Source organism: Athalia rosae, chromosome 1, assembly GCF_917208135.1.
Source record: "Athalia rosae chromosome 1, iyAthRosa1.1, whole genome shotgun sequence".
NCBI lineage: Eukaryota > Metazoa > Arthropoda > Insecta > Hymenoptera > Athaliidae > Athalia > Athalia rosae.
This window is the reverse complement of record NC_064026.1, coordinates 31,055,616-31,081,176: the sequence shown is the minus strand read 5'-3', so window position 1 is coordinate 31,081,176 and position 25,561 is coordinate 31,055,616. Positions and strand designations below refer to the sequence as shown.

The 25,561-nt window shown below is 38.2% G+C and overlaps 1 protein-coding gene and 1 long non-coding RNA gene across 6 annotated transcripts in view; one reads left to right on the top strand and one right to left on the bottom strand.

Moving 5' to 3' along the window:
* The window catches only part of LOC105684196 (MAP kinase-interacting serine/threonine-protein kinase 1), a 50,202-nt gene that overhangs the window by 3,565 nt on the left and 21,076 nt on the right, over nucleotides 1-25,561 (bottom strand). For 4 of the 5 annotated variants that reach the window (XM_012397368.4, XM_048649097.1, XM_020851293.2 and 1 more), the window contains exons 2-5: nucleotides 19,692-19,785; nucleotides 4,330-4,464; nucleotides 879-1,235; nucleotides 97-667 (exon numbers count right to left, since the gene is read on the bottom strand). In XM_012397368.4, the coding sequence (XP_012252791.2) occupies nucleotides 97-667; nucleotides 879-1,235; nucleotides 4,330-4,464; nucleotides 19,692-19,785 (1,157 nt within the window). Of the gene's footprint in view, nucleotides 1-96; nucleotides 668-878; nucleotides 1,236-4,329; nucleotides 4,465-11,500; nucleotides 12,677-19,691; nucleotides 19,786-25,561 lie in introns of those variants that run through there. The other variant, XM_012397369.2, reaches the window with a different exon arrangement.
* LOC105684197 lies at nucleotides 20,175-21,769 on the top strand. Its single transcript, XR_007276730.1, has 2 exons — nucleotides 20,175-20,372; nucleotides 21,291-21,769. It is a non-coding gene; the product is annotated as an uncharacterized LOC105684197 (long non-coding RNA).

Genomic DNA, 25,561 nt, shown 5'->3' with positions numbered 1-25,561 from the left:
ACAAAAGTACCGTAAAAGTTTTTTAAACTAAAAAAGCTATTCCATTACAAGAAAAATGACAATTTATTGTGAAATTGACAATTTCTGGATTCTTACCTAATAATTTGTGGAGTAGTGAGTGACCTGTCTCCCCCTTCCTCTCCGATCGGTCCTGGATTTATCCATTGATGTTTAAGGACGCTTTCGGCGCTAAGTCTTTGGTGAGCCTCTTTAACCAGCAGCCCTCTAATCAAGTCCTTTGCATCCTCCGAAATGCATTTCCAATCGCGGTCAGGAAATTCGTATCTCCCTTCTTGGATGCTGGTGAAAAGTAGTTCCTGACAGGATTGGCAATTTTCTCCCTTTTCCCAGCCGCAATCCGTGCCACAATTTCCATAGAATGGAGGGTAGCCGCACAGTAAGATGTACATGATAACTCCGAGACTCCATAAGTCGCAGCGTTTATCATAAGAGTTTACTTCGCCAATGAATGCTTCAACAACTTCAGGGGCCATAAATTCTGCGCTGCCTACTGGTGTCAATAATTGCGGAGTAGCAATTGGGCTTGAAAGCGAATTGTTGAACTTGATTCCCGAGCCCAAATCAAAATCACAAACTTTTATGGGCGTCAGCTTGTCAGGATACACGCACAAGATGTTTTCAGGTTTTAGATCCCTGTGAGCGATTCCTGAAATCCAAAAGTGAGAGAATGGATGTTATTTCGTTGATTTTTTGTCAATCATGATTATAGCCTTGAATTTTTTTCGATTTTAGGACCAAAATTTCGAGTAGTTTTTTTTTTTTAGATACACTCGCGTAGTTTGAACTCAGAAATCCAAATCCGCTAATTAAATTGATCTATCTATCTAAATGATATCAAAGCCTTTGGATAGGCTTACCTTTCTTGTGAAGGAAATTCAAAGCGCTTGCAATTTCCTTGACAATCTGACTGGCCTCACGTTCCGTGAAATGAATTCTCTCTTGAATTCTATTCAATAACTGCCCTCCATTGACTTTCTCAAATACTAGATAGAACCTCTCGTCATCTTCAAAGAATTCGATCAGCTGAATGATATTAGCGTGTCCCTGACAATGATGGAAGGTTTCAACTTCTTTGAATACTCTGGCACGTGCATGTCCTGGAATCTTATCAATGATTTTGACTGCGTATTCCAAATCGGTATACAGGGAAGCGCACGTTTGTACAGAAGCATATGCTCCTTCGCCAAGAACTTCACCGGTGAGCTTGTACAGTTCTGGAACATAAAATTTTTTTTTTTCATTAGAAAATGTTAGAAATCATAACGATGGTCTTCCACTATAACCATATGAATGAATTTTAATAGGGATAATGTTTGTCCAAGTTGTGCGTATTCGGAAAAAAAAGAAAAGAAAAAACCGGAATCATAGTTATGAATCAAAACATCAGGATCTTGTTATTCAATTGTTGTATTTTCTCGCGCACAAATATCCAATGGTAGCATGTTTCTGGAATGCATATATGTGCACAGCCGTTGGATCATAAAAAAAGAAATAATGGTAAAGAAAACAACATATAGCTCGAATGAGTCATTATAGAAGTAACTACGGAGCAATTTTTTTTTCCACTTGCTTAGTATTTTTATGACAGTTGGAAGTTTCAATGATCCACTCATTTTTTGTTATAACGCACACCTTCGTAGAACGCTGACCTGAATGAACTTTAAGCGAAGCTGTTCTTTCCCATTGTTAAAAATTAATGGATCGACATCAAAACTATTTTACAGCTTATCACCATTCAGAACTATGGTACTGTCATTACGCCAATTATTATGTCCATCGCAGTTTTCTAAAGAAATTGACTATTTTCCTGAAGACATAAGCTACACCGATCATGAAAAATTTAGAAGTTCGCGCCTCAGTAGGTGAGTATTCGATACACTCGCGAACACACTGCTATAAGGGGCTGGGAGATAGAGGGATGCAGGAACTATTTCCAGTTGGCTGATAGGAGAATTTCAAAATCTCATTTCCTGTACTTCCAAGTTATAGTCTAAATCAGGATAAAAAGTCAGCAAAGCAAATCTGATCATCAGAAGATCTACACCACCTGATCAAACTAAGCCAATACAACACTTTCCATGGCTTTTCTGATTCTGTAGGTGGTATAAAGTCTCCGTATTACTATCGCCTAGCAGATCTAATAAGGCTGATAAACTAAACATGGATGTCAGGCGTACTTTCTTCGTTATAAGCCATCGTTTTATCACTATACCTAGCCGTATTGGTGACTGTATAAGTGGTCGTAAGCCTCATCAGTGCCATAAACTTTCTTCAATCTGCTTTCAGCGATGAGTCAGAGTCCTCGACTACGCTATATTTACAACGTCTATCATGAAAATCAGATAACGATAGTTTAATAGTTGGGTTGATATAAATGAGATAAATTAATACGCGCTACTGAACTGATATCGTCACGGTTGTCGATTATAACCGTGTAAAAAATATTCATGTCGAACACGTCAACAGTCGTAGTATGTCGTTCCTTAAATATTCCAACATTTTGAATAAATGTCGTAATTGAGAAAACGCATTGATCATCGAATGAACAAAAGAGAGGTGTTGAAAAAATATTTACTCTAGTCTGATTACCAGTCTAGTTATCGACTATAAAATGATTGAATAATTTTCATAGTCATTTAGCTAGAGCAATGGTTTGTTTTGAATTGCATTGCATAGATATAGGTACCTATTCACCTATAATAGTAGTTGCTAACTCGTCTAATTAATCCCTGTAATTTCAAGAAGTTAAATTGATCACGGTCACCTATATACCTACATCACGTGATACGTAACATAGTATAGCTACTATTAGTCAATGTCAAGGTCGAAGGGTGAAACGTTACGTAGCAACTCCCTTCAGTTAGGGGGGGAAATACGTATCCAAGCACAGCTATATGTAAAAGAGGGAACTACCACACGGTTCGTCGAGTCGCCAACGACGTCGACGACGACGGCGACACACAATAGAGAATTGTGAGGAGATGGTATTGGAGCGTAGGATTTTAGGATGGGCAAAAGTGTGCGGTGCCTCGCGCCTAGCAACGCCGTTTCTGCCTTTGCAGCAAACTCGAAATCCGATAATGTCCGCCTGCACCCTCCCGCGGCGTAGTGACATACACACGCTCATGCACGAGAAGAAAACACGAACCTACACCGTTGTACATCCCCATCTGTACATTATGTACCATGTGTTAAGGTTTACATAATATCAAGCCGTTTGGAGTTTACTGTTCTTTTCGCTCGGTGTTCCATTGTTCGAATCGAATGGAAAACCCAAAGGAGAGACTGGTAAATAATATATAGGATCAATGAGTGGGGCACGATCGATATTCCGAATAAATAGACCGAAAGAAACTATCCTTGGGTATTAATAAGTTAAATTTCTTCTCTTACTTCCAACTTTATCGAACGTTATCATAAATATTAAAAACGAATGACGGAAGTGCGTCGAGCTTTTGCTTTAATCAGATAATAAAATTATTCAATATAATCGACACAGTTTCAAGCTATACCGTTTGCTTTCACAAATATACCAATTTTTGCATACAATAGGCACATCGTATTAAGAATAATGAAGAAAAAAAGAAATATGTGTCAATAGTGAAGTCTTTGTTCTCTGCCACTTCCGCGATTATAGCGATAAACGTCACGTGAATGCGTGACAGAGTATGAGAGTAATTAAAATTGACAAATAATAAGAAAACGTACATATGTATGTTGATATAGTTACGTGCGACGTTATTATATTTAGGATATGAAAAACCGCAAAAAATTTCGTGACTACAAATGAATTGCATCAACTGCTGCTCTAATTCGGAGAAAATATATAATTACCACTGATAATAATTCAGAGATACGTAACCGCCGCTTCCTTCCATCACAGGCCACTTCCGGTGTTTATAAACATAACCAGCTTCGCGTTCAATTTAAGCTTAAACGAGACTATAATCTATTCCTGGAGCACGTCTGATTTTTTTTCGTTTCGATGATTGGAATTTAACCAAAGTCACGTTTCAACCCCGTCTGTCTTTCCTTACGCTTCAGCTCCATTTTCCCAGCACTCTATTTTTAACTAATTACACACCCTATCTCACTCTCTCTCACTCTCTCCTTCTCTCTTCCGCAGCCAATTGTTATTGCTTTAGTTTTTCATCAGCGCGGGCAGATCGTGATTATTGCTAGAACTGAATTGAAAAAAAAAAAAAAAAAGAAAAAAAGAAAAAGAATTTGATATTTTAAACTTGAATTTTATCGAAACGAAATCTCTATAGATCGTAGTATTTTCGTCCACCGATAATTGACAAATACCTTGGAAACAAGATGATACAAGAGATGAGCCGGAACGTTTCTTCCTGCGTCTCTTTCGCCTAGCTTCTTCTTGGCGCGCTTGAACAGCGCTCAATGATTCCCCAGTTGATGCTATTTCCCTGCATCCGCCATCGCCTGGAAAAAATTAAAGAGAGAACACATGAATATTAGATGAGGTTCGACTCAGTTGCAAAGAATTTTGAATAAAAAAAAAAAAAATAGAAATAGGTAAATAACTTCAATTATAGAGGTATCCAGTTATAATGCTCGTGACTCGAGGTTCACGTTTACGATATTTCTAATCTAGTTCCCGCATCGGTTGTAACGAGTTGAAAAAGAAAAAAATTATAAATAACAACAGAATAATGATCCGCACGTGAGAACCAAACCTCAATTATTCATCATTATTTTACAAAGAATGTAACCGATCGCTGCAGCAGCAGGTGATCATTAGAGTGAAATTCAAGTAGCTGTACAGTAAACTTTGATCCATTCTTTTATGGAAAATAGTTCATCTCTTCGATAAAGGGAAAAACAAAATAGTGATAAAATAACGACTCTCCGAATTTTCAAACTACAATTTTTTTTGTTATAATCTAGCTTGGTCACGGGCTAGTTGCATCGGTGTAGAAAAGCAGAAAAGAGGTAAAAAGCAAAAGGCAAAAGGCGCATCTCGTCTACGGCACGTGACTCGAGCGGTATAAGCAGCTCGCACAATCAGCCGTATCAAAAAAAAAAAAAAAACCAAAGAAGAAGCTGTCGCGTGCTTTCTTTTTTTGGTTTTTTATTATTTTCTGATCTTGTGGAACGTGCGCTGTTTACTTGCATTGGATATTCAGAGATCACGCTGATCGCACGAACGGCGGAAATCATGAGAACGTTTCAGAGACCGTGCAAAACAAGTCCATGTAGAAACTGAACACCGAAACACTCGGCTCGGTTGCAGTCTCAGCATTATACGTTACAGTCTCATTTCAACGGTCACTCAAGATTGTCGGTGAAAAATAGCTAGATAAATAAATAAATAAATAAATAGATAGATAAAATATGTCTATCGACACTGCAATAACGCGCATATATATACCTCGGAGAAATCTATTTTGCTCTATATATGTCTTTTGTAAAACTTCCCAAGCTCGGGTTCGTGTATACCTACATCTGTTTATGATCAAGAACCTGAATTTATGCGGCTGCAGAATATGCACACATAATTATAATGTGAAGTTCGTCACGGTCAGAATGATAGCCGCGTGTTATTATCGAGAGTAAAAATTTGAAAACTGGACTGCGGTTTGAAAAAATTATAGGAACTAATGACAACGACACCGCGTCTCACTTATCGATCGGTCAAATGTTATTTATTTCAATAATTTTATGCAGACGCAACACGAACATCATACAATATCAGCAGTTGTTCTTTCACTTCTATATGCGAATATATTTTCAATATGTCTAACGCAAGTATGGATTCCAAAAATTTATACCACGTAGATAAAACAACTGACTAATTTATTTAATTAGTTATCTCATCGGTACATAATTGGACGAGTTTACAAATAATTGTTTCAACTTGTTGTGTCTTTTCGTTTCTATAGTAAGAACTCGCACTACCATGATTATTTAATTAATTAAGAATACGAAACTCTATCCGGAGGGGAAAGAGGGTATCTTTGAAATGAGAAATACGTATACGTAGACAAAATGAAGAACGAAACTGCATTTCAGCTCGCTAAGTAAACGAGTGTGGGGCAGCGGAATTAAAAAACAGAATAGACAAAAAAAAGAAAATAAATAACCGACAAATACGAGAACGTATAATAAAACTTTTGCCTCTCATACGTTTTGATGAAAAGCAACGTAACTATAATGCAACAATTGGGCGCAATTGGACGGTCGTTTGAGAATAGAAAGAAAGAAAAAGATCTTGGGAACACGTGTTTAACGATGAAATAATAACGGATAATGAGCGTGACGTCATTCGAGGAGGATCTCGCGGAGGCTACGAGTCAAAACAGAGGCAGCGGATTGCGAACATACGTTAACCAAATGTGCCAGCCAAATTTACATGCTAATTTCTTTCGATCGTGCAAAAGTGCACATAAATCAAAGATAATAAAGGAGATATGGAAAACGTAAACATAAATAAATAGCGAAGATAAATTCTATATGAAAAAAAAAAAACCATCCACAGTCACACGATATATGTTAATGAATATCTTCCCGATATCAAAAATGATCTTTGAATTATACAACCGAATGTGAAATATTCCGGCCTGTCCGAACCAGGAGTCTAGAAGTGGTGCGATATTATTTGCGACCTGCAGCGAAAATTATGCCCTTCTACAAAAGAGGCATATATAACCACGGTTGAACAGCTGGGCGAAGGGTCGAGGGATGGAAAATACCCAGGACCATATACAATTCTTACGTTATATATAAGTAGGTATTTTTGCCTGTATGTGAAATATGAGGGGAGAAGAACTTGAAAAAGGGCTGCCTCGGTCTCGGAAGGAATGCCATATCATCGATCCTCCCAAATATTATATATGTAACGTAAAAAAAAAGCCGCCCAAGAAAAGCGAAGAGAAAGAAAAGAGCTCCGTATGGTATATTTGCTCGGCGCTTATAACTGGAGTCTCAGATCGTAGCATTAACAATTATATCTGTGCAGTTATTCGAAGGCTGATAATTTATACTTGTATTTAATCTCCCTGCATTTGTTACATTCGATGTTTAATAAACTTTTTATAGAAAATTCTCGTTAATCTAGCATATACACGCATACATAATAATAGCATTAAATTCCCCTCTTTATATTTTGCGCGCGTCAATCGACGATAAACTGTTGTAATATAATAGTAATCCAAGTATACAGGATCGTATGATCGAACGTATGCACACCACATGAATCAAAAGGAAGAGGAAAAAAAAAATTTGTAACATATTCAACACTAATATTATCATCGTCGGTATTATTACCATAATCATTTATCGCCCGATATCATTATTCAAATGGCTTACGACGGCGGCGTCTGCAATGGTCATTGCAACGCGCAAAAGAGATTGTAGGGCGCAGGAAGGTTGATTACACTTTTTTTCTTTTATTTTTCGCTTCTGTAAAGATAGAGAGGCTGAGTCTCCGCGTTCTACGGAATCATGCTGCGGCTAAAGGCGAACCGCGAATATATGGAGGGAGGATTTTTTTTTATCTCCAAAACTTTGTTCTGCGCGAACTTATAACTTCGACAAATTCACACCTCGTGGTTTCGGCTGCTTTCCAAACTGGGAACCTCGTGTTCCAAAAGTGCACAGTGCATCGCGATCGAGTCAATGATCGCCGCCTTCGCACGTTCTTATATATACGTTTATTACTAAACTCAAGTTTATTTCCAGACTTCCGTGATGGTAAAATAAATTTCGAACTTTTATCTTTCATTTTCTTTCAACAGATCAGACACCTTCCCTCCAAACATTATCCCTTCGGAAATATCTTCGGTATCAATAACTCTTCTCATATTTTCTGAACTAAATATCAAAAATAATCTCATCTCCTCGTAAATTACGGTTTACTTCTTTTTTTATTCTATCGTCGTTATCATCTCATTCTTTATTCCAAAGTAATTTTTAACACGCATGGGAGGAGACGAACACCACATTCTGCACTGTAAAGTCCGAGCTGCGATAATTCGTCAAGAAATTTTTGAGGGGCTTCGGTTGATATTTATCGAAGCCGCCGGTGTTGGATCTCGGAGCAAAATATTGTGGGCGTAAGGCGTAGGTTAAAGAGAAATCTTATACATAGTTGGATTGAGAACGGCAGCCAACCAGTCTCGGTATAGGTATAACTAACTGTATACGTCTCTCTGCGGCCCAAGACGCCATCTTGTAAACCTCGTCCAACCCGTACCATTGTCCCCGCATCTTTTATAACCATTTCAACGACTGACCGTACGAGCGTCCGACCGTCACTGCGAATCTCAAGTTTCGCCTTACATTTCGTCAGGAAAGTCGAGAAAATGAAGAACCGGATATTCGAGGAGATTCGAACTCGTGTAAATTCGTTTCTTCCCCCTCCCTCCCCCCTCCCCCAAATTAAATTACTCTTCTTTCTCTTCATCGTTATTCAATTCCTCTTTCTTGCTCTGCTGCCGGGATATATCTTGGATTTCATCGTTGCACGATCAGATTTTATTTAAAGCGAGTGTTATTTTCGTATAAGATTCTCGGGTGCCACGACGACAACCACCAGCATCTGCACCAGGAACACAGCATGCGAGCATCGCGACAGCCAGGGCATCATCACGAAGTGCCTGCACCAGTACGAGTATCGTCAGAGTTCAGTGACTGGCACAGAAAACGAAGCCCATGCAACCAACGATCGCGCTGTTTGCTACTTTTCTCGCCACTCGTACAGCAGCTGAGACACCTCTATACACGTACGCCTCTATAGGTAGCGATGTGGTATACATTTTAATTAATTCCACATACGATAAGGGAACACCTTATCCATCCGGTTCATGAGGGCTGTTATTTTTCCCCTTTTTCTTCTTCTATTACTGTCTATCCGATGCAAAATCAGTGGCGCGGTTCGGCATCGCTAGCGAGTAGCAGCTAAATGGAATCGCGTTTAAAATCAAACGCACGCCGTATATCTGTATCCAGATCATCGCGATACGAAACAAATTTAATCAGCGCCGGCTAATTTGAAATCGCTAGTAATAATTCATGGTAACAATACAAAGTTAATGAACAGAGTTTATAATGAATTGAGATGAAAGAGCGAACGGATTTTTGAAATCTGGTTCTACGTGATATTATTAAACTTGCAATCTTGTTCCGTAGCTTGGACCATTTTTACGATAATTTCAACTTTTATTTTTCGCGAAACTCTTTTAACGCCAGAAATAAAAGAATGACCGATCACGTATAATTTATAGCGGAATTTATGATCCAATGACGTTTCTTTTCACGCGTGAAATTCGCAGCCGCAGGTTGAACGAACTACTTACTGACTGCAGCGCAACGACAACTTAATCATTGGAAAAAAAAATGACCGTCGGCAGTAAGTCAATATTAAAATATTATAAGTCAGTTACGAGTATATATCTGACGATATCCTGATAGTGAGCGCGCAATTTTGCGGCGTGATAATCAAATAGAAATATTTCTTATACGCAGTACGATATATGTACACATATTTGTCTATGTATTTATTATATCCATACGTACCTATGAGGCTAAGTAAAAATCACATGTAGGTGCGCCGTATGATAAGAAGACCTCGAATGTGATGTACGAGATGCGAGTGGGCATTTTTTTCGAAGTTTTTGTCTTTCTTATTTTGCATTGTTCTTTTTTGATCTATCGACCACTCGAGTCTCGGATATGGTATAGATGAATCTTGCGAAGTCGGCGGATAGAAAGTTTTCCCGATGTGTATGATCGCTAGGAGACTCTGTGCAGAGAATTTTACTCTCTATACATAAATGCGAATATAACTATAACGTTGAACTACAACTAATCGTAGAACTAATTAAACGTTTCTTTCTTAGACGCGATTCAGTTTTTTTGTTAATCGAGGAGTATTTAACAAGATCTTAAGAGTTTCTAACGAGCTCGACAAATTCAATAATCTTTCGATATACATGTTCTCATTGATACGAGAAAGAGGCAAATCGATTTGAGAGGCGAATAAAAATTGGACCAAGGAAACGACGACGGATTGAAAGATAAAAAAAGAAATACTCATACGAATATCGCGATTCGTTACACGGCAGGTGCGAAAAGTAACAGTAGCTTTAAATTTCAACTTCCGCACCTGCGTGTGGATCCACGATAAAAATACGTGAGTATAATAATAATGAGAAAAAAACCGAATATATTCCGTCTTCAGGGTTTCGTATTCGGAAGAACTCTCTTCACCCAAGGTATTTCCTTTGTCCGCTTTAAAAACATCATCGACGAACAGCCGGGTCCTCCCTTTAAGCCGCAGGGACTTGCGCAATAGGTACGGAGGAGGGACCCTTTGTCCTTCGTATTCGTGGCACCGTCGAGCTTTCGTTCGTTCGTCGGACTCTCGGATGTTCGACGAACACCCAACAAGCGAGCAAAGCAGCAAGCAAGCAAGCCGGTAGAAACCGACTAACCCACATTTGCTCCAAATAATATCTAGCCGCAGCAAAAGACAGGACGTTGCCAACGGGCTAGTTGTGAAATTTTACTCGTAATTACCACCGAGAATAGTCGAATAATATTCGCGATTTGGATAGCGCGAAGTTATTCAAATGTATGTTACGTATATATTTTCATAATTTATTTCATTCTTTTCTCTTTGTCGTCTCATACGAATGGAGAATGAGAAAAGGTATGTTTTCCGTAGAATGACGGATCGTGAGCGCACTCGGTGGATATACATATACATGTATGTATTTCTTTTTTCCATATCTCTCGATAGTCTCGAGACTGCTACGGTAATGCCGACCTTTGAGTGTAAAAAAGTACACAAATGAATGCAAGATATAAATACCTCGTCACTTTAACTTGAGTCGAAACTTGCTTTGTGTGTTTGAACAGATGTGATTATCCATATAGAGGTACATACATAGCAGAGACAATATGTGCAATGGGATCAAGACACGTAGCTTTTATACTTTGCCAAGGTTTAATTAATCTTATCGATTCCTTCTTCAATAATTCTCGCATAGGTATAGTCGGGCTACTTTCGTATCCCATCCCACACTATTCGTTCATCGCGTGGTGCTAAAGTATGATGATAACATTGGATGATTTTTCTCAACTCCACACGTGACACGAGACAAAGAAAAAAAAGTGTTGAAAAAAAAATCCACATAATCCAAAAATATATTTCGGTATTCGGACAGGTCGTGTTGAGTAGGGGTGGTAAAAAAATAAAAGAAAAGAAGAAGAGAAAAACGTTCGCGCAAGCATACCCCGCGTAGGTAGGAGAGCCAAAATAAAAGCTCGCAGAAAAAGACAGACAGACAACACGATGCCCCCGTTGTTTGGCAACAATTTGAACCGGTGCCGGTTAAAATGGATGCCCCAAAAACAATGCCGGGTATAGCCGAATTTTTGATAACATAATCTTTGACATTATTTGGTCATCGTTTTTATTGTTCTTTTTTTTTTGGTTTTGTTTTATGAATCTCACCTCTGACGGACTCCTGCCGCTCGTCCTCTCGTTCTTCCAATATTTTCTCGACCATCTTCAGCAGCTGCGATTTGATTTTTGGCGAGATGGTTTACTCGTACAATTTGATTTTCTCCAATCGGTTTTGACGATCTTCTTTTACCCCCTCAAACGTTTTCGACGAAGGTCTTAACTAACGAAAGTGCCTCTTGTCTATAGTCTTTTTTCAATGTTCTCGCACCGGTATCAATTATTATAAAAAAGAGTCAGTCGTATTTACAAAAAAACGCCTATCCACTAGATACTGATATATAGATTTTTATGTAGTTTGTTTAAGTTTCTCCAATTTTTGAGTGGTCACAAACAGCAAGTGATGTCCAAAGTTTCTTTGTACGCAAATGATTTTGGTGTATTGCGTGGAGAGAGGTATGTATATATATGTATATACTGCCTTTTTAACAAATTAGTTCTTTTTTTTTTATAATATATCAGTATGGTATCACAGATATAAATAAATATAAAGCCTATCTAATCTTCGCGTGATTTTTTTTATTTTTTTTTTTATTTAATTATTCTCCGCTTCTACTTCTTCGACTATATATTTTTTTTAGTTATTTAAATCTTTTGAATAAATACTATCACAGACTTGGCACTGCACTTCCTCTTTTCTACTCTCTCTCTCTCTCTTTCTCTATCTCCCACGAACGTATTTTTATAAATCAGATTTCGGTGGCGTCCAAACCACTTTCTATCTCTCTCTTTCTCCACCTCTCGTAATTGGTTTTATTGAAATCTCTCGCTGAATCTGAAGCTCTCAGCTCTACAGAATATATTTCCTATCCTCAGCGGTGGCGAATCTCAGTTTCGTCCGATTCTCCTTCCTTTTTATCTCCTCGCTCACGATCTGCTCCAACAAACTGTCCGACGAAAAGAAAAAAAAAGAGCTGGGGGTTGTCTGTAACCAGCTTCTTTAAATTTTTCCTCCTTCCTTCTTCTTCCTCCGAAAAGTTATAGGCTTTCGGTTTGAATATCGAAACCCTGTGGTATTCGTTGTCGCTATCACTCAGCCTCTCGCACTTAGCGGCAATTTGGCTCGGAAGCGCAAAAATTCCTTCGGCTAGCACATCGGATCTTCTCTCGTTCACCTTCCCTCACTGCTCGGCAGCTGGTTTCCGACTAGCTTCGTCAAGATGGCCGCTCGTCTACTAACCCCCAGGATTACCCCCACCACATCGCCAGCTTCCCCTCTTTTGATCCCCTCCTCTCATAATCACGGACGCCCTCTGCAACTCACAGTTCACTTGCGTCACGTAGACACATGTCGAGGTTCTCAGAACGCGGCTCCTTCCTTTTCATGGTCCAAATTTAAACGGATTACATATCATTCTCTAATTCTCTTGATTTCTGAGTAAACTGTAATAATTACCAAGCGTGAGAGCGTCTTTCATTTGGAATATTAATAGACGAACAAGATCGTTCTATTCGGTTTCCATCGTCACCTTTTCCCCTCCATTGTAACTTTTCTTCTATACGCTATATGTTTGTTATTTTTTTCTTTTTTATTTTTGTAAAAGAGGGAAGAGGAAGCTGAAATGCACGTAGGTTTGCGCAAGTGTGACTGTCGCATGAAATTCTTCATATAGGGTGTTCCAATGTGTTTGGTTTTTTTTTTTTTTCATGTCCATACACGCAACGATGTTCTATACACGGTCAGAAATTTTCTCTATCGAAGGTTTGAAACGACGCGGGTTTTCATGTTTTTTCTATTCCGTTATGTCGTATGCGCAAATGGTTTTCGCATCGAATAATTACCATGCATGTATCTCTTGAAGAATTTTCTCTATCATCTACTTTGTCGAATATTCCTTTCGACCGATGGGCGAATAACCGGTATAGGAAAACAGGATTTCTTCATTTTGTTTTATTACTATTTTCGATTAATTTACTTTTCGTGACGTCATTTATTTGTTAATTTTCTTTTATTCTTTCTCATTCGATCATCTGTGCGATGGAAATTTTTGCCGAACAACTTACCGGCTGACATTAATGTATACGTTGGTTTAAATGCAGATGGGTCTTGTGACCGTTGAAAAATTTCAACGACGGAATAGTCCTGCCGACTACCTAACATCTATTATTATTCTCTCGAAACCCACGTCCTTCCTGCCATCGGTGGTGCACGTCTCGTGCAGGATCATATGTATAAGTATGATATTGAACTGGTTGTCGTTGGACAAGTCCTCGGAGAATTTTCTGGAACTTTGGTAAGACACCCAGTTCCATCGATCGTTGTTCCAGTCCCTGTGACTCTCAATATCTGGAGTTGAGTGAAAATATACACAGAAAGATAGTTCGGTAATAAGTAGTCGTGCAAAAGATATTGCAATATTATCCGAATGCTAAATATTGCCAGGTCAATGGACTGAAAGTTATTCGTATTTCGTATCCAGCGTGGAGTGTGCGAGAAAAAATAATAAATGAAAATTACCGGATGAAATAAGTGCTTAAATAATAATTTATCACGTTCTCCCGATCTCTACGCTATACTTTTACGCCGATAAAAAGCCGATTGAGAAACCTAAAAAACTCAGTTCTCTCAACGGTGGTTGAGCACCTTCGTCACACGGTGTTACGCTATATCTATACATGTACGACGTGGTAACCAATTGGTTTGTTAAAAAATCGTTGCAATCATCTCAAAAAGTTGTGCGCTCGAAAGAGATCATTTATCGAGAATTCTCGATCTGCGATCCTATTCAAAAGAGGTCTGTCACGTGACGGAAAAAAGTTTTTCAATCAATTTTCCAACATCCGAGATCGGAGATCGAACGTGATCGGCGTGTCGCGGAAATTTGGAATCATCGCGGAGATTGCACGTCTTTTTAGGGGCCCTGCTTCACTTACAATTAGCTACAGAATATTACCCCCTCAAATTTCTAGTCGCAACTAGCAATGAAACGCGTGGCATTTCGATTTGGAAGTCGGCTGCGCACGCACTACGCCACGTAGGCCAGAGCCAGTCTCTCCGGAGCTTGTGAAGTTTACAAACAGCTCTCTTCAGAAACGACACCACTACTATTACTTATATTTATACTACTACTACTACTACTACTACTACTAACTATCCGAAGGCCCCTCGTAGTTTCACGGCTCGTCCGACGATCGTCTATGACGACGATCGTGCTTCGAGAATGAACGATGATTTTATATGTACGTATATTATAGGTACGTACATGTGTGGGCAGATAATACCGCGTTTATATATTACATTCTACATAGGAATAGGCCGTGGGACGTGGGTCGGCCTCTTGATACGACGCAGTGCAGAATAGACAAGCCAAACTAATTTTTCAAAAAAAATTCCACGCCCATGCAGCGCGGCGGCCAAGAATTGAAGAATGCAAAAGGCCGTTCCGAAAAAGCTCGGTTTGCTGACGCTCATACTGCGTTTGCAACAATTATTATTTTCCACAAGGTGAAATCGTCGCATGTATGTACGTCTAATGATAATGACGGCGATGTTTACTCTAGCAGAAATTTAGCTGACGATAAATGAAATAGGATATCGTTGTTGTCGCGTATAGATTTTTTTTCATTTCCTTCTCGCCCTGACGCTGACGCTACGACCGTCAAATTTTCTGCCGTAGATTACCAAAAACCTACGTTCAATTGTCGAAATTCATTTGTAGCAAACCCTATCGGTTAGAAAAGTAAAAATCAGAAGAGAGTCAGCCATCAACTTTGCGTCGCTCGTCGTTAAAAAAATTTAGAACCGAGAGGGACGTTTTGAAACCAGAGAACGGTTGAGCCGACCGGTTCGCCCAAAGCTGAGGGTCAGGTACCCTTTTCATCGTCCTTTTCCGTATATCGGACTCCTCTTGAGTTCGTCTGCTTTCCAATAGCTGGAAAACAACCGGGCCCGGTGCTTTTTTGTTCAATTGTACGTATCAACAGTATATACCTACCGGAGGCAGTGAATTGTATAGTACATTTGTTTCAGATCTGCTTTGAATTTCCGATAAACGATTGCCGCGTGATAATTGGAACATCACTTAATTGAATCGTCTGCCACAAATACGTGGTCAATGACGAGGCAACAAATTCGACGGATTAATTCATCATCAATTTGTAGTCCCAAAATCGAAGGGTCATTCATTGATTCATTCATTGGTTCGTTCCTGTTCAGGTATACAAATAGTTGCGATTTAAAATATGCCGTCTATATACATAGATTCGTACGTGTGTAAGTTTCACAATCTCTGGATTCAGAATTTGACATGGTGGAAAATTAAAATTTTAAATTCGTTCTGTTAAAGGTTACGAACCCAGAGAGAAAGAAAAACGGGCCTCTCAAAGTATCCACGGAACACTACTTTATAGTTGAATAATCCGATTGAAGGGATTTATAAAAGATCACATCGATCTCGTACGCCCGGGAATTGATCATTCTCCGTTTGAATTATTTCGATAAAGATTTACGATGTGTACGGTAAACCAGCGACAATTGCTCGAAGACGTTCCCCCGAATGGGGGAAAAAATCTAGGACTCAGGGAGGCGATAGTGAAGAAAAATAGATTCAAGACGTCTTAGTTCTCTGGATCATTTTTTTTTTTTCATCTTTCTTTTAATCTGCAACGATACGAGTTGAACATCCGAGAAGATAAACGTGAATTATAGTAATATTCTCAAACGTCTCGAAAGGCTTTCAAGGCTCATTTCCAACTCGCCAAAAGATATACTTCTAATCTAAAGATTATACGTGAAAGAATTAATTATTTAACTGCGCAGCAGAAATAATATAACACGAACGTCAGGAGAATAAGGACGTCTTTTCAAAAGTCAACGAAATACGGTTGAAAATTTCATAAGCTATGAGATAATCCTTATCGCTATTTTATTTTTTCTTATTATTGTTTTCGCTGATTATCCATGTTCGCGTATATACATAATTACCCAGATATTTATATCGTCGTACGTGTTCCATTGAATTTCGTATCGGGCCAAATAATTGCCAATGATTTTTCACCCGACCGATTATTTAAATCGAACAAAGGAACAATGATCGTATTTGCAGGTATAAATGTCACCGTTTATCTCCTCGAGTGCTAAGTATATTTCGCGTGCGGATCGATCCGGCCGAAGTGGAACGTCACGCGATAAATCCTTTACGAAATTGAAAATTGAACAATTAAGTCACGAGATATGGAAAAATTTATTTCATTCGTATAGTTTAGCGTCACCGTAAAATCACTACAGGCACTTCATGGGTGCAAGCATATACACATCTATCTAGGTGTACATAGGTATACGACGTGATTACCGTGTATACCGGAGGAAAATATTTGTCAATCGCAAATAGAAGATAATAAAGCCGCGGTTTTAATTGAAAAACAGACGAAGTATAAATTGCGTAACGCACTCGACTCAAAATTAATCGAAGTTTGGACTGTCCGTATATGCTCCATATCCTCACCTATCCGGAAACAATAATCTAAAGCAATCGGTCGTTCTCATGAGTGTATAGATAAATATTGTTACTATCATTATCGTTGTTATTGTTATTAGCATCGTCATAATTTTGAATCCAGGCCACGCGAGTTTGGGAAAGATAGAGAAAAACGTACGAGTTAATCAAACAGACGAATTAGAGAAAAACAAAAAAAAAACCACGAATAATAATTACGTAAGCGGATAATTAGGAACGTTGAAAAATTTTAAATCCCTTCGGAGTTACGCCGATGATCGAGTGTTCTAGACGCTGATGTAGCTGCTGCTGCTGCTGCTGCTGCTGCAAGTGGTGCAACATGCCGGCGTTGCAGCCGTTCAAGTATGCTACTTGTGTGGCAGTTGTGACGAACCGAGTAGGGAGGAAATTGAACGACCGCGACTAGAGTCACTCGCGAACAAACCCCCCACGTACAACGTCATTCCCTCGATTCTATAGATCTATTCATACACGTCGATGACACCGCCGGCTGTACAATAATTACATATATATATTCGCAAAATCTTTACACCGTTCCAAGTTTTACGTGTTATTTTTAATGCTCATGTGCGCTTCGTGACGACGATCCGTAGGGCATGGCGGCTCGATTCCACCTGCGGGATTTGATCCTCCTCAGGTACCTCCGAGTGATTTGTCTTTCGTAATTTTCATTTAGATCGTCGAAGTCGCGAAAATCAAGGTCGATACGATCCTCGCACTCACAATCAAATTTTCAACCGCGAATTCAAGTTCTACATCGTGATTTTTTTTCAAAATAAATACCTACGCGTGCATGAAAATGCCACATTATATTGCAAATTGTACGTACAGCTTCGATGTGCGAAGTTTTCTAACGGCCTTTGCCGTTGCTTAGTCAGTTGAGTGTGTAATATATACCTATATTTACGTATGTTGTTTTTCTATTGGTTAACAAATGCCACGCAGTATACAAGAGTTGTAATATATGTAATATGAATCATGCGAAATTCGCAACGTATAACGCGTACAGTTGCGTATGGTATGATCCGGTGGTGTGATGTGTTACAACTTTTCATTGATACGCATACGTGTAGATAAATTTGTTTCTAACTTCCTTTCTGTTTTTTTTTTTTCTCTAATTAATTTCGCAGGTTCGTAAAAAAAACGGGTTCCAGTTAACTCCGCGTTAATTCGTCGATCGCAAAATAAGAGAAAACAAGATAACGCGAAAAAGGGAAAACAAAACCATTTAAAAATACCACCACTCCGTGCACTGTGAAATACTACGATAAATTGGACGTGCATGAGTTTAAACTCTGCGAAGGATCAATTGCGGTTTCCTTCGTCCGGAATGTCGCGCAAGGTCAAATTTTCTGCGCGAACCACATTCTGCAGATCCCTTTCATCGTTATCAGATATAAAAGATTGTAACATCATACGAACAACAACATTAGGTATTTCAATCGAAATTATTTTCACGTTTTTTTTTTTTATATTAAAACAGAAAAAAAGGCGGAATAACTTTAACGTTTCCGGCCTAGAGACGTAGACAAGATGGGATAGCAAAAAAACAAACTACAAACTCGTTTCAAATTATCCGCACAGCGGTGATCGTTTGGTGGTTAATTGCGTCATCTTTGTATCACCTATAGATTCATACTTAAGCTTAAAAGTTAAAAAAATCAGGAACCAGAATCGTGCAATTCTGTCGCAAATTACGTAAGACCAAAATTTGCCTCTATAAAATGAAGATGATCGTCTTCAATCGATTGCCGGTGTGAAATTGAAAAACAAGTATACAAATCAAATGAATTGCCCAAAGAAAATGAAACGACGCATCTTGATTTTTAAATTGCAATGCACGTGGACGATACCTACATGGGAACATGGTATGAAAAACTGACCTTACCGAAATGAAGAAATACGTATTAAAAAAAAAAAAACGATGCAGGTAATTTGGTCAGGCCATTTTTTCGGGTTTTCGCTAGTCGTACGTGAATATTTTCTATTCAATAAATACGAATAGGAGAGAAAAAATAAATAACCAAAAAAATCTAATAAACACGTTAGGCGTGTTTTTCTGCTATAAAATTATAAACAATTAATGTCCCGTAATCGATCGATCCGATCCCGCCCGCCCGCCCATCCCATTGAGGGATTCCGATTCGGAATCACAACATAGGTGAATGTCTCGATCACGTTTTGCATCGGCTGTTTTGTAAACACATTGCGATTAGCGCTTAGAAACTTTAAAGTGGTCATCGACCCTCGTCACGCGAAAACACATTCTTAACCCAAATCAAGTTGCGTGGACGTTGCTGCAGCGGTTAGCCGTTAGCTGGTTCGACTTAGGTGAAGGGAGGCGAGGTATCAGGTGATGTTTAAAAAGCACCTGTACACTAGTATGAGTGAATGTAGGTATGTTGTATTTGAAATCGCGGGGCGAGTTTGTGGTTTGGTGAAACTTTGCTTACGTCGATCGCCTAAATCGACGATGAATCACCGGGCGATAGCATGTAGGTAGGTACTGTAATAAAAGTGCGCCAAAAGTATTCACGGATGTTTTCTATTATAATTTCATGCAAATCAATCGTATATCGATATTCGTTCGATTTATAAATTACGCCGATGACGCGAATCGCGAATCGGCCCCCCTGCAAAAGCGCTGCCGATTTTTCAAATACCGCGAATTATCATCCCTCCGAAGAATTTTGAAAATTTTGTATGAAAATTTGATTTTTTTCTACCTGCAGGTGACGAGGATGTGGAAGTGCCGATTCCGCTATCAGCCATCTCCGATTCCTCCTCGTTTTTTTCATCCGAAAATGACACATCTTCCTCCTGAAAATTATTCAGAATTAGGATTTGAAAAAAAATCAATTTTGATCGCATGCAATGTTTTTTTCTCTTCAGACTGATGGAAAGTTTGTGTTATGCAAAAATGATGCGAACGAATATTATTGCGAACAATCAGATGATGTCGATTATCGTCTACATACGTGTAATTAAATTTGTTGTTATATATATATTTCCTCTAGATGATTACGAAATCGTATCAGGCGATAACTTTTCAGACTAATCCGCACAATCAATCTACATAATCAAGGATACATGAAAGATAACTATACAATATAATTTCAAGATTTTTCGCGAGAGTCTGGGAGATTTTCATCTAATTTCAACGATTAGAAATCAAGTGAGTAGCAATCGAGAGAAGGGAGACAAATAACAACTCTGAAGTTTGATTTATAAATGATTCCCACTACGCTTCACGCAGATAAATATAATACCACCCGGATAAGATCATACATCAGTTAATTAAACGTATTCCAACTAACTGGTTCTTATATATTGTTATTGCTTCTCGTGATGTTGTTGTTTTGATGACAATTTTAGACAATCGATTACTTATCAGTTACCAATTTCGGGTACGCATACCAATTATTGATGATCGATTACATTTATCTCAATATTTTTTTTATTGAGTTTCCTATAGTATTCTTATTTTATTGATCCCAGGAATCCGAATCTGGAAACTAAATTGATCGAGTTATCGCCAATTTTTGGATCCAAAAAGTGAAAAATCAAAGATATCTCGATAGGAGAAATTCGTAGCTCAATTTAGTCGACGGATTCGAGTTCCTGAGGTCAAAATACATTAAAAAAGCTTCATACGATCGATTTTAAAAATACTTCATTTTTGGCCCAAAAATCGCAAAAATCCAAAGGGGTACCCCTTGGAATTTTGTCGATTTTGGGTCAAAAAAAAATATTCTATTTTATATGCTATTCTTACGTATTTTGGTCTCAGGAATACGAATTCGCAAGTAAAATTGATCTATCTATAAAATTATTCGAGTTATCGCGAATTTCTCGCTTTTTGGGGCAGAAAAATTGAGATATCTCGATGGGAAAAATTCGTAGCTCATTTTGCTCAACGGATTCGTGTTCCCGAGGTCAAAATACGTAAGAAAAGTGCCCTACGATTGATTTTAAAAAATAAAAAATTTTGGCCAAAAATTGAAAAAATCCAAAGGGGTACCCCTTGGAGTTTTTTCGATTTTGGGGTCAAAAATCGACATTTTTTTTAATCGGGTTCTATATGTTATTCTTATGTATTTTGATCTCAGGAATCCGAATCCGCAAGCCTAATTGATCCATCTATAATATTCAACGAGTTATCACCAATTTATGGATCCAAAAAGTGGAAAATCAAGGATATCTTAATGGGAAAAATTCGCAGCTCATTTTAGTCGACGGATTCGTGTTCCCGAGGTCGAAATACATTAGAAAAGCGTCGTACAATCGATCTTAAAAATACTTTTTTTTTTGGCTCAAAAATCTAGAGAATCCGAAGGTGGAAAGTGCATGGATTCCGAGATCTCTCAAGATGTCGAAAAAGTTTCATCAAGTTCCGAAAATATTTTGGAAAAAGTGGCCCGTTTGACGTGGAATCCCCCACCGACGAGATCGCTCCGTTGGGCTCGTTCTATTTTTTCCTTTTTATGTATGGAAAAGAATGAGAAAAAAAAAATGGTCGCATGTATTATCAAGTTGTACATATACGTGAATGTACAGGTATATATGTACGTGTTACGATCTCGTATATTCCGTGGCAGTAGCACATAATATAAGGGGATACGCATTGATGATGATAATAACGTTGTTATCTTTCCAATGATGTCCCAGGTGTAAAAACGCGCTTGTATTACACCGTATAGTTACCTATACCTAGTATAACATACCTGTACCTATACGAAAAATCAACTCGCATGTGATAATATTGTTATAATGAATTATAGTTAAAAATATAGTTACATATGTATAAGTCGCATTTATGAGTCACGTGTCTCAAAGTAGTCGCGATATCGTGATCACGAGCCTGTTAAAACCGATAACATAGCCTGCTGAAATCGAATCATATATTTTATCGTTATATATTTCTTCAATCATATCGATAAAAGTATCCCACGTTGCACACACATACGGATACCTTACGTTACATCACGACGTACTCATCGATAATTATTGGGGAAATGCGCATGAGTATGCGGCTAAGAAACAAGAAAAATGAAAGATTCGATTTATTTGGACGAGAGATAATCGAGTTCAGTTTCATTTTTTCCATAAAAACGAAAGATGAGTAATTACAAAAATGTTGTTGATCTGCAACGGAATTATGAGGTCCTTGGAAGCGTCGAAACTGATGTAGTCATAGACTACGAATGGGAGAAAGGAATTTTGCAGGTGCGTTAGATATGCGTTATGATAGATCGTGTTATCGGACGCAAGTAATCAACGGATGATCCGCGCGTAGCGAATTTTATCAGTTGATCAAATACGTTACGAGCGGATCAAACAGCGCTGCAGATGTTCCTTACAATTAGACCTCTGTGAACCTGGTAGTCGATTTTTTTCAAAAAAAAAAACACAGCAACCTGCTAATCGTTCGTAGTTGCAGGAGACAAAAAGAAAATTGCGGTACTTTTTCGAACATCCAAAAGTGAAAATCCAATTTCAAATGCGTGGAAATAAAAACGTAAATATAATTTGAAAAAAGATCCTGGAGCATAAAACACCGACAGACCTTCCAGATATATACTTATTGCGGAAAAATAACTATATAGTTTCAGCGCACAGCTGATGATGTAAATATTGCGGTAGGGTATGTACGTCGTGCGATACGGTGTATGGTGTATGTGCATGAAAAATTGCGTCATTCGTATAACAATCCGCGCACGTACAGTATACTGATATAACGCGAAACATTTGCTGCACTGTTCATATCGTTATGAGGTGCAAAACAAGTTTAATTGCATTTTTTTTCATTGCTCTTTTTTCAATAGTTAAACAATGACGAGTCAAGTGAATAATGTAATTTGATAGGAAACGTATATTTTATCGGTTAGTCAGTTAGTGGACTATTTGCGGTGAACCGTTACGAATAGATATGAGGAATTATAGGTGCAGTGCGTGTGAGAGCAAAAAAAAAATATCCATGTACAATTGTCAACCACATGAATCGGTGGGTCACGAGTACGTAAAACGAATCACTTGCACCACTGACGTACAATTTTTTGCGCACATGCGAAATGTGCGAATTTTTCGGATACAGTGCGGGAACCGAAAAAATATCGAATTTCATTCCTTACGGAGGTAACGGAAAAATGCATGTAAAATTGAAATGAAATATTGAAGAGAAAAAAAATACTTTCACCGAAAACATATAAATTATTATTTCGATCCTTGAATTTTATTATAGATATACGTACGTACGTTTTTTTAAAATTAAGAGAAACAAAAAGAATATATAGGCAGCCGGCAAATGGCATTGATTTCTTTTAAATATACATTTATTTACACCTACCCGGACTCGATGTACATAATCTACAGGGACATGTATTTGGAAAAATCGTAAAATACGAAAACCCAGAAATAAAAGATTCAAATTTAGGTGCCGCAAATTATAATGTCAGCCGTCGTTTTTCGCGTAGCGTTTCGGATGAATGGCCTTGAAATTGGGGCGTTCCATTCGCGGTGGAAAGTGTAAGTGTATTGTAATATCATATTCATATACATAGATTACGGGAACGTGGTATATTCATACGTATGTTATGTATTATACATATACATACTATGTGCGAAACGAACTTTTGACGGTATAATTTAAATACATTTGGCCTTGAACAACGCGAAATTTTGAAAATTCAGATCGGGATAAGATTTATGATACCACATCTACTAGTGCGCACGTATACTTCACGCGACACTGTCGCACACGTGTATATGATAATACGGTGAATGATCTAAACATATAAACACACATATGTACAACCGGTGTAAATAAACATATGGGTATTTACTACATAAGCCCGTGTACATAAGATATAGGCGAATACACACGTACAAGTGGAGTGGCGGCGGTATTCGAAGATTCGAATCGGAATGCGAAATTTCAGCGAACCGGCACGTGTGGATAAAAATTTGAAGGTCGAGCACGCGATTTTTTACTACACACACAATACGTATAGCATAATCAATAGAAATATATGACGCGCTGCGTGAATCGGATTCGATTTAGATCCGAGAAGACCGAGTCCTCCGACGGTGTATCATCTCCGTAGGATATAGTGCTAAAAAATTGTTGAATCGGTCCGAATTTTCGATGTTAAAAATTTAAAAAAAAATAGCTTTCTAAAACTGAATCACTCGGATTGCGATTCATTTCATATGCTAATCGCCAATGACGACGATTATTGTAGTAATAAAAATATAACAACAATAATGATAATCAAGACCGGAAAAATCGATAGACGCGATAAATTGTTGTTTTTATTCACCCGCATCAAACCTTTCCTTTCTCATTTGTTATTAATTATTTTTCCTTATTTCCCCCTCTCCTCCTCCCGTTTCTATTGTTTATTATTATCGTTATTTTTCATCAGCTATGCGCAACAAGTCGCGAGGTAAAACACACACGTGAGTTTATGATCCATATTTTTATAGTTGTTGTTATTATGAATACTGTTATCATTGTTATTGAGTCGTGCGTCGCCGCCGCGCGATATCACAACGTCCAATCGGATCGTTCGACGTTACATCGCGGGACGAGCTATACCGAATGATTTCTCGTTGGGCGAAAATTTTGAAAAAATTTACACACGTCATTCAGTTTTCGGATGATAATGTAACCCAATCGCAAGATAAGTATGTATTTTATATGCTTCAGAAACATGAAAAAATCATCCGTATGATCGAAACAACCGGTCACCTTATTTAGTTGAGAAAAATTAAGGCGATTCGGGTGCGACGTGGGTTGATGAAAAAAGAGAGAAAAAAAATCATTGAAACGTATGAAAACTAGTTTTTTTTTTTTTTTTGCATCGTCGAACGTAGAAACGCCGCATATATGCGCGTACATTAATTATCCACAACTGTATTTTCTTTTCGTTTTTTTTTTTTTTTTTTTTTTTTTTCTTTTTCTATCGCGTTCAACTAATTTTATTTGAACGTGCAATCGACTCGAATCTAGTTGTACTGCGGTTTCTTTTTTCGCGTTCTCGATAAACTATAGGAATATAGGATTAGTTGAAATTGCATCTAATTCCATCATATTATTTTGACGGAAATATATGTGAAATAATAATTCACGCCGCGGCGCAAATGATATTATCCGCAACATTATAATAACATTCAAGGATGTAATTCTTTCTCATTTCCTCGCTGGTGAATGTGCTGTAACAGACAGGCGCGTCATCGGCCGCCATTCCTAAGGTTTTTGACCTAAGCGCTAAGCAGAACTAAAAGCGAACTAGAAGCGAACGACTGCGAGTATAGCGCGGTACGCTCTAGCCGCGTTAATCTTGTACTTTTTTTCGATTATTTGATTTATTTTTTTTTTTTTGGTAAAAGTTGATCAAAACAAGAAGATGGGAGGAAGAGAGAACGGGAGATTTCGATGCCTGTGGGGTGAACTTAACGACGCGACTGACGGACCAACGGAATGTCGAAAAAAATGTTCTTCGTAGTCCACGATTAACAACAAGAAGAAAGACGAGCGTAACGATAACTTATCGTCATTTTTCGTTTTTTTCTCTCGAATCGTTCGACGGATACC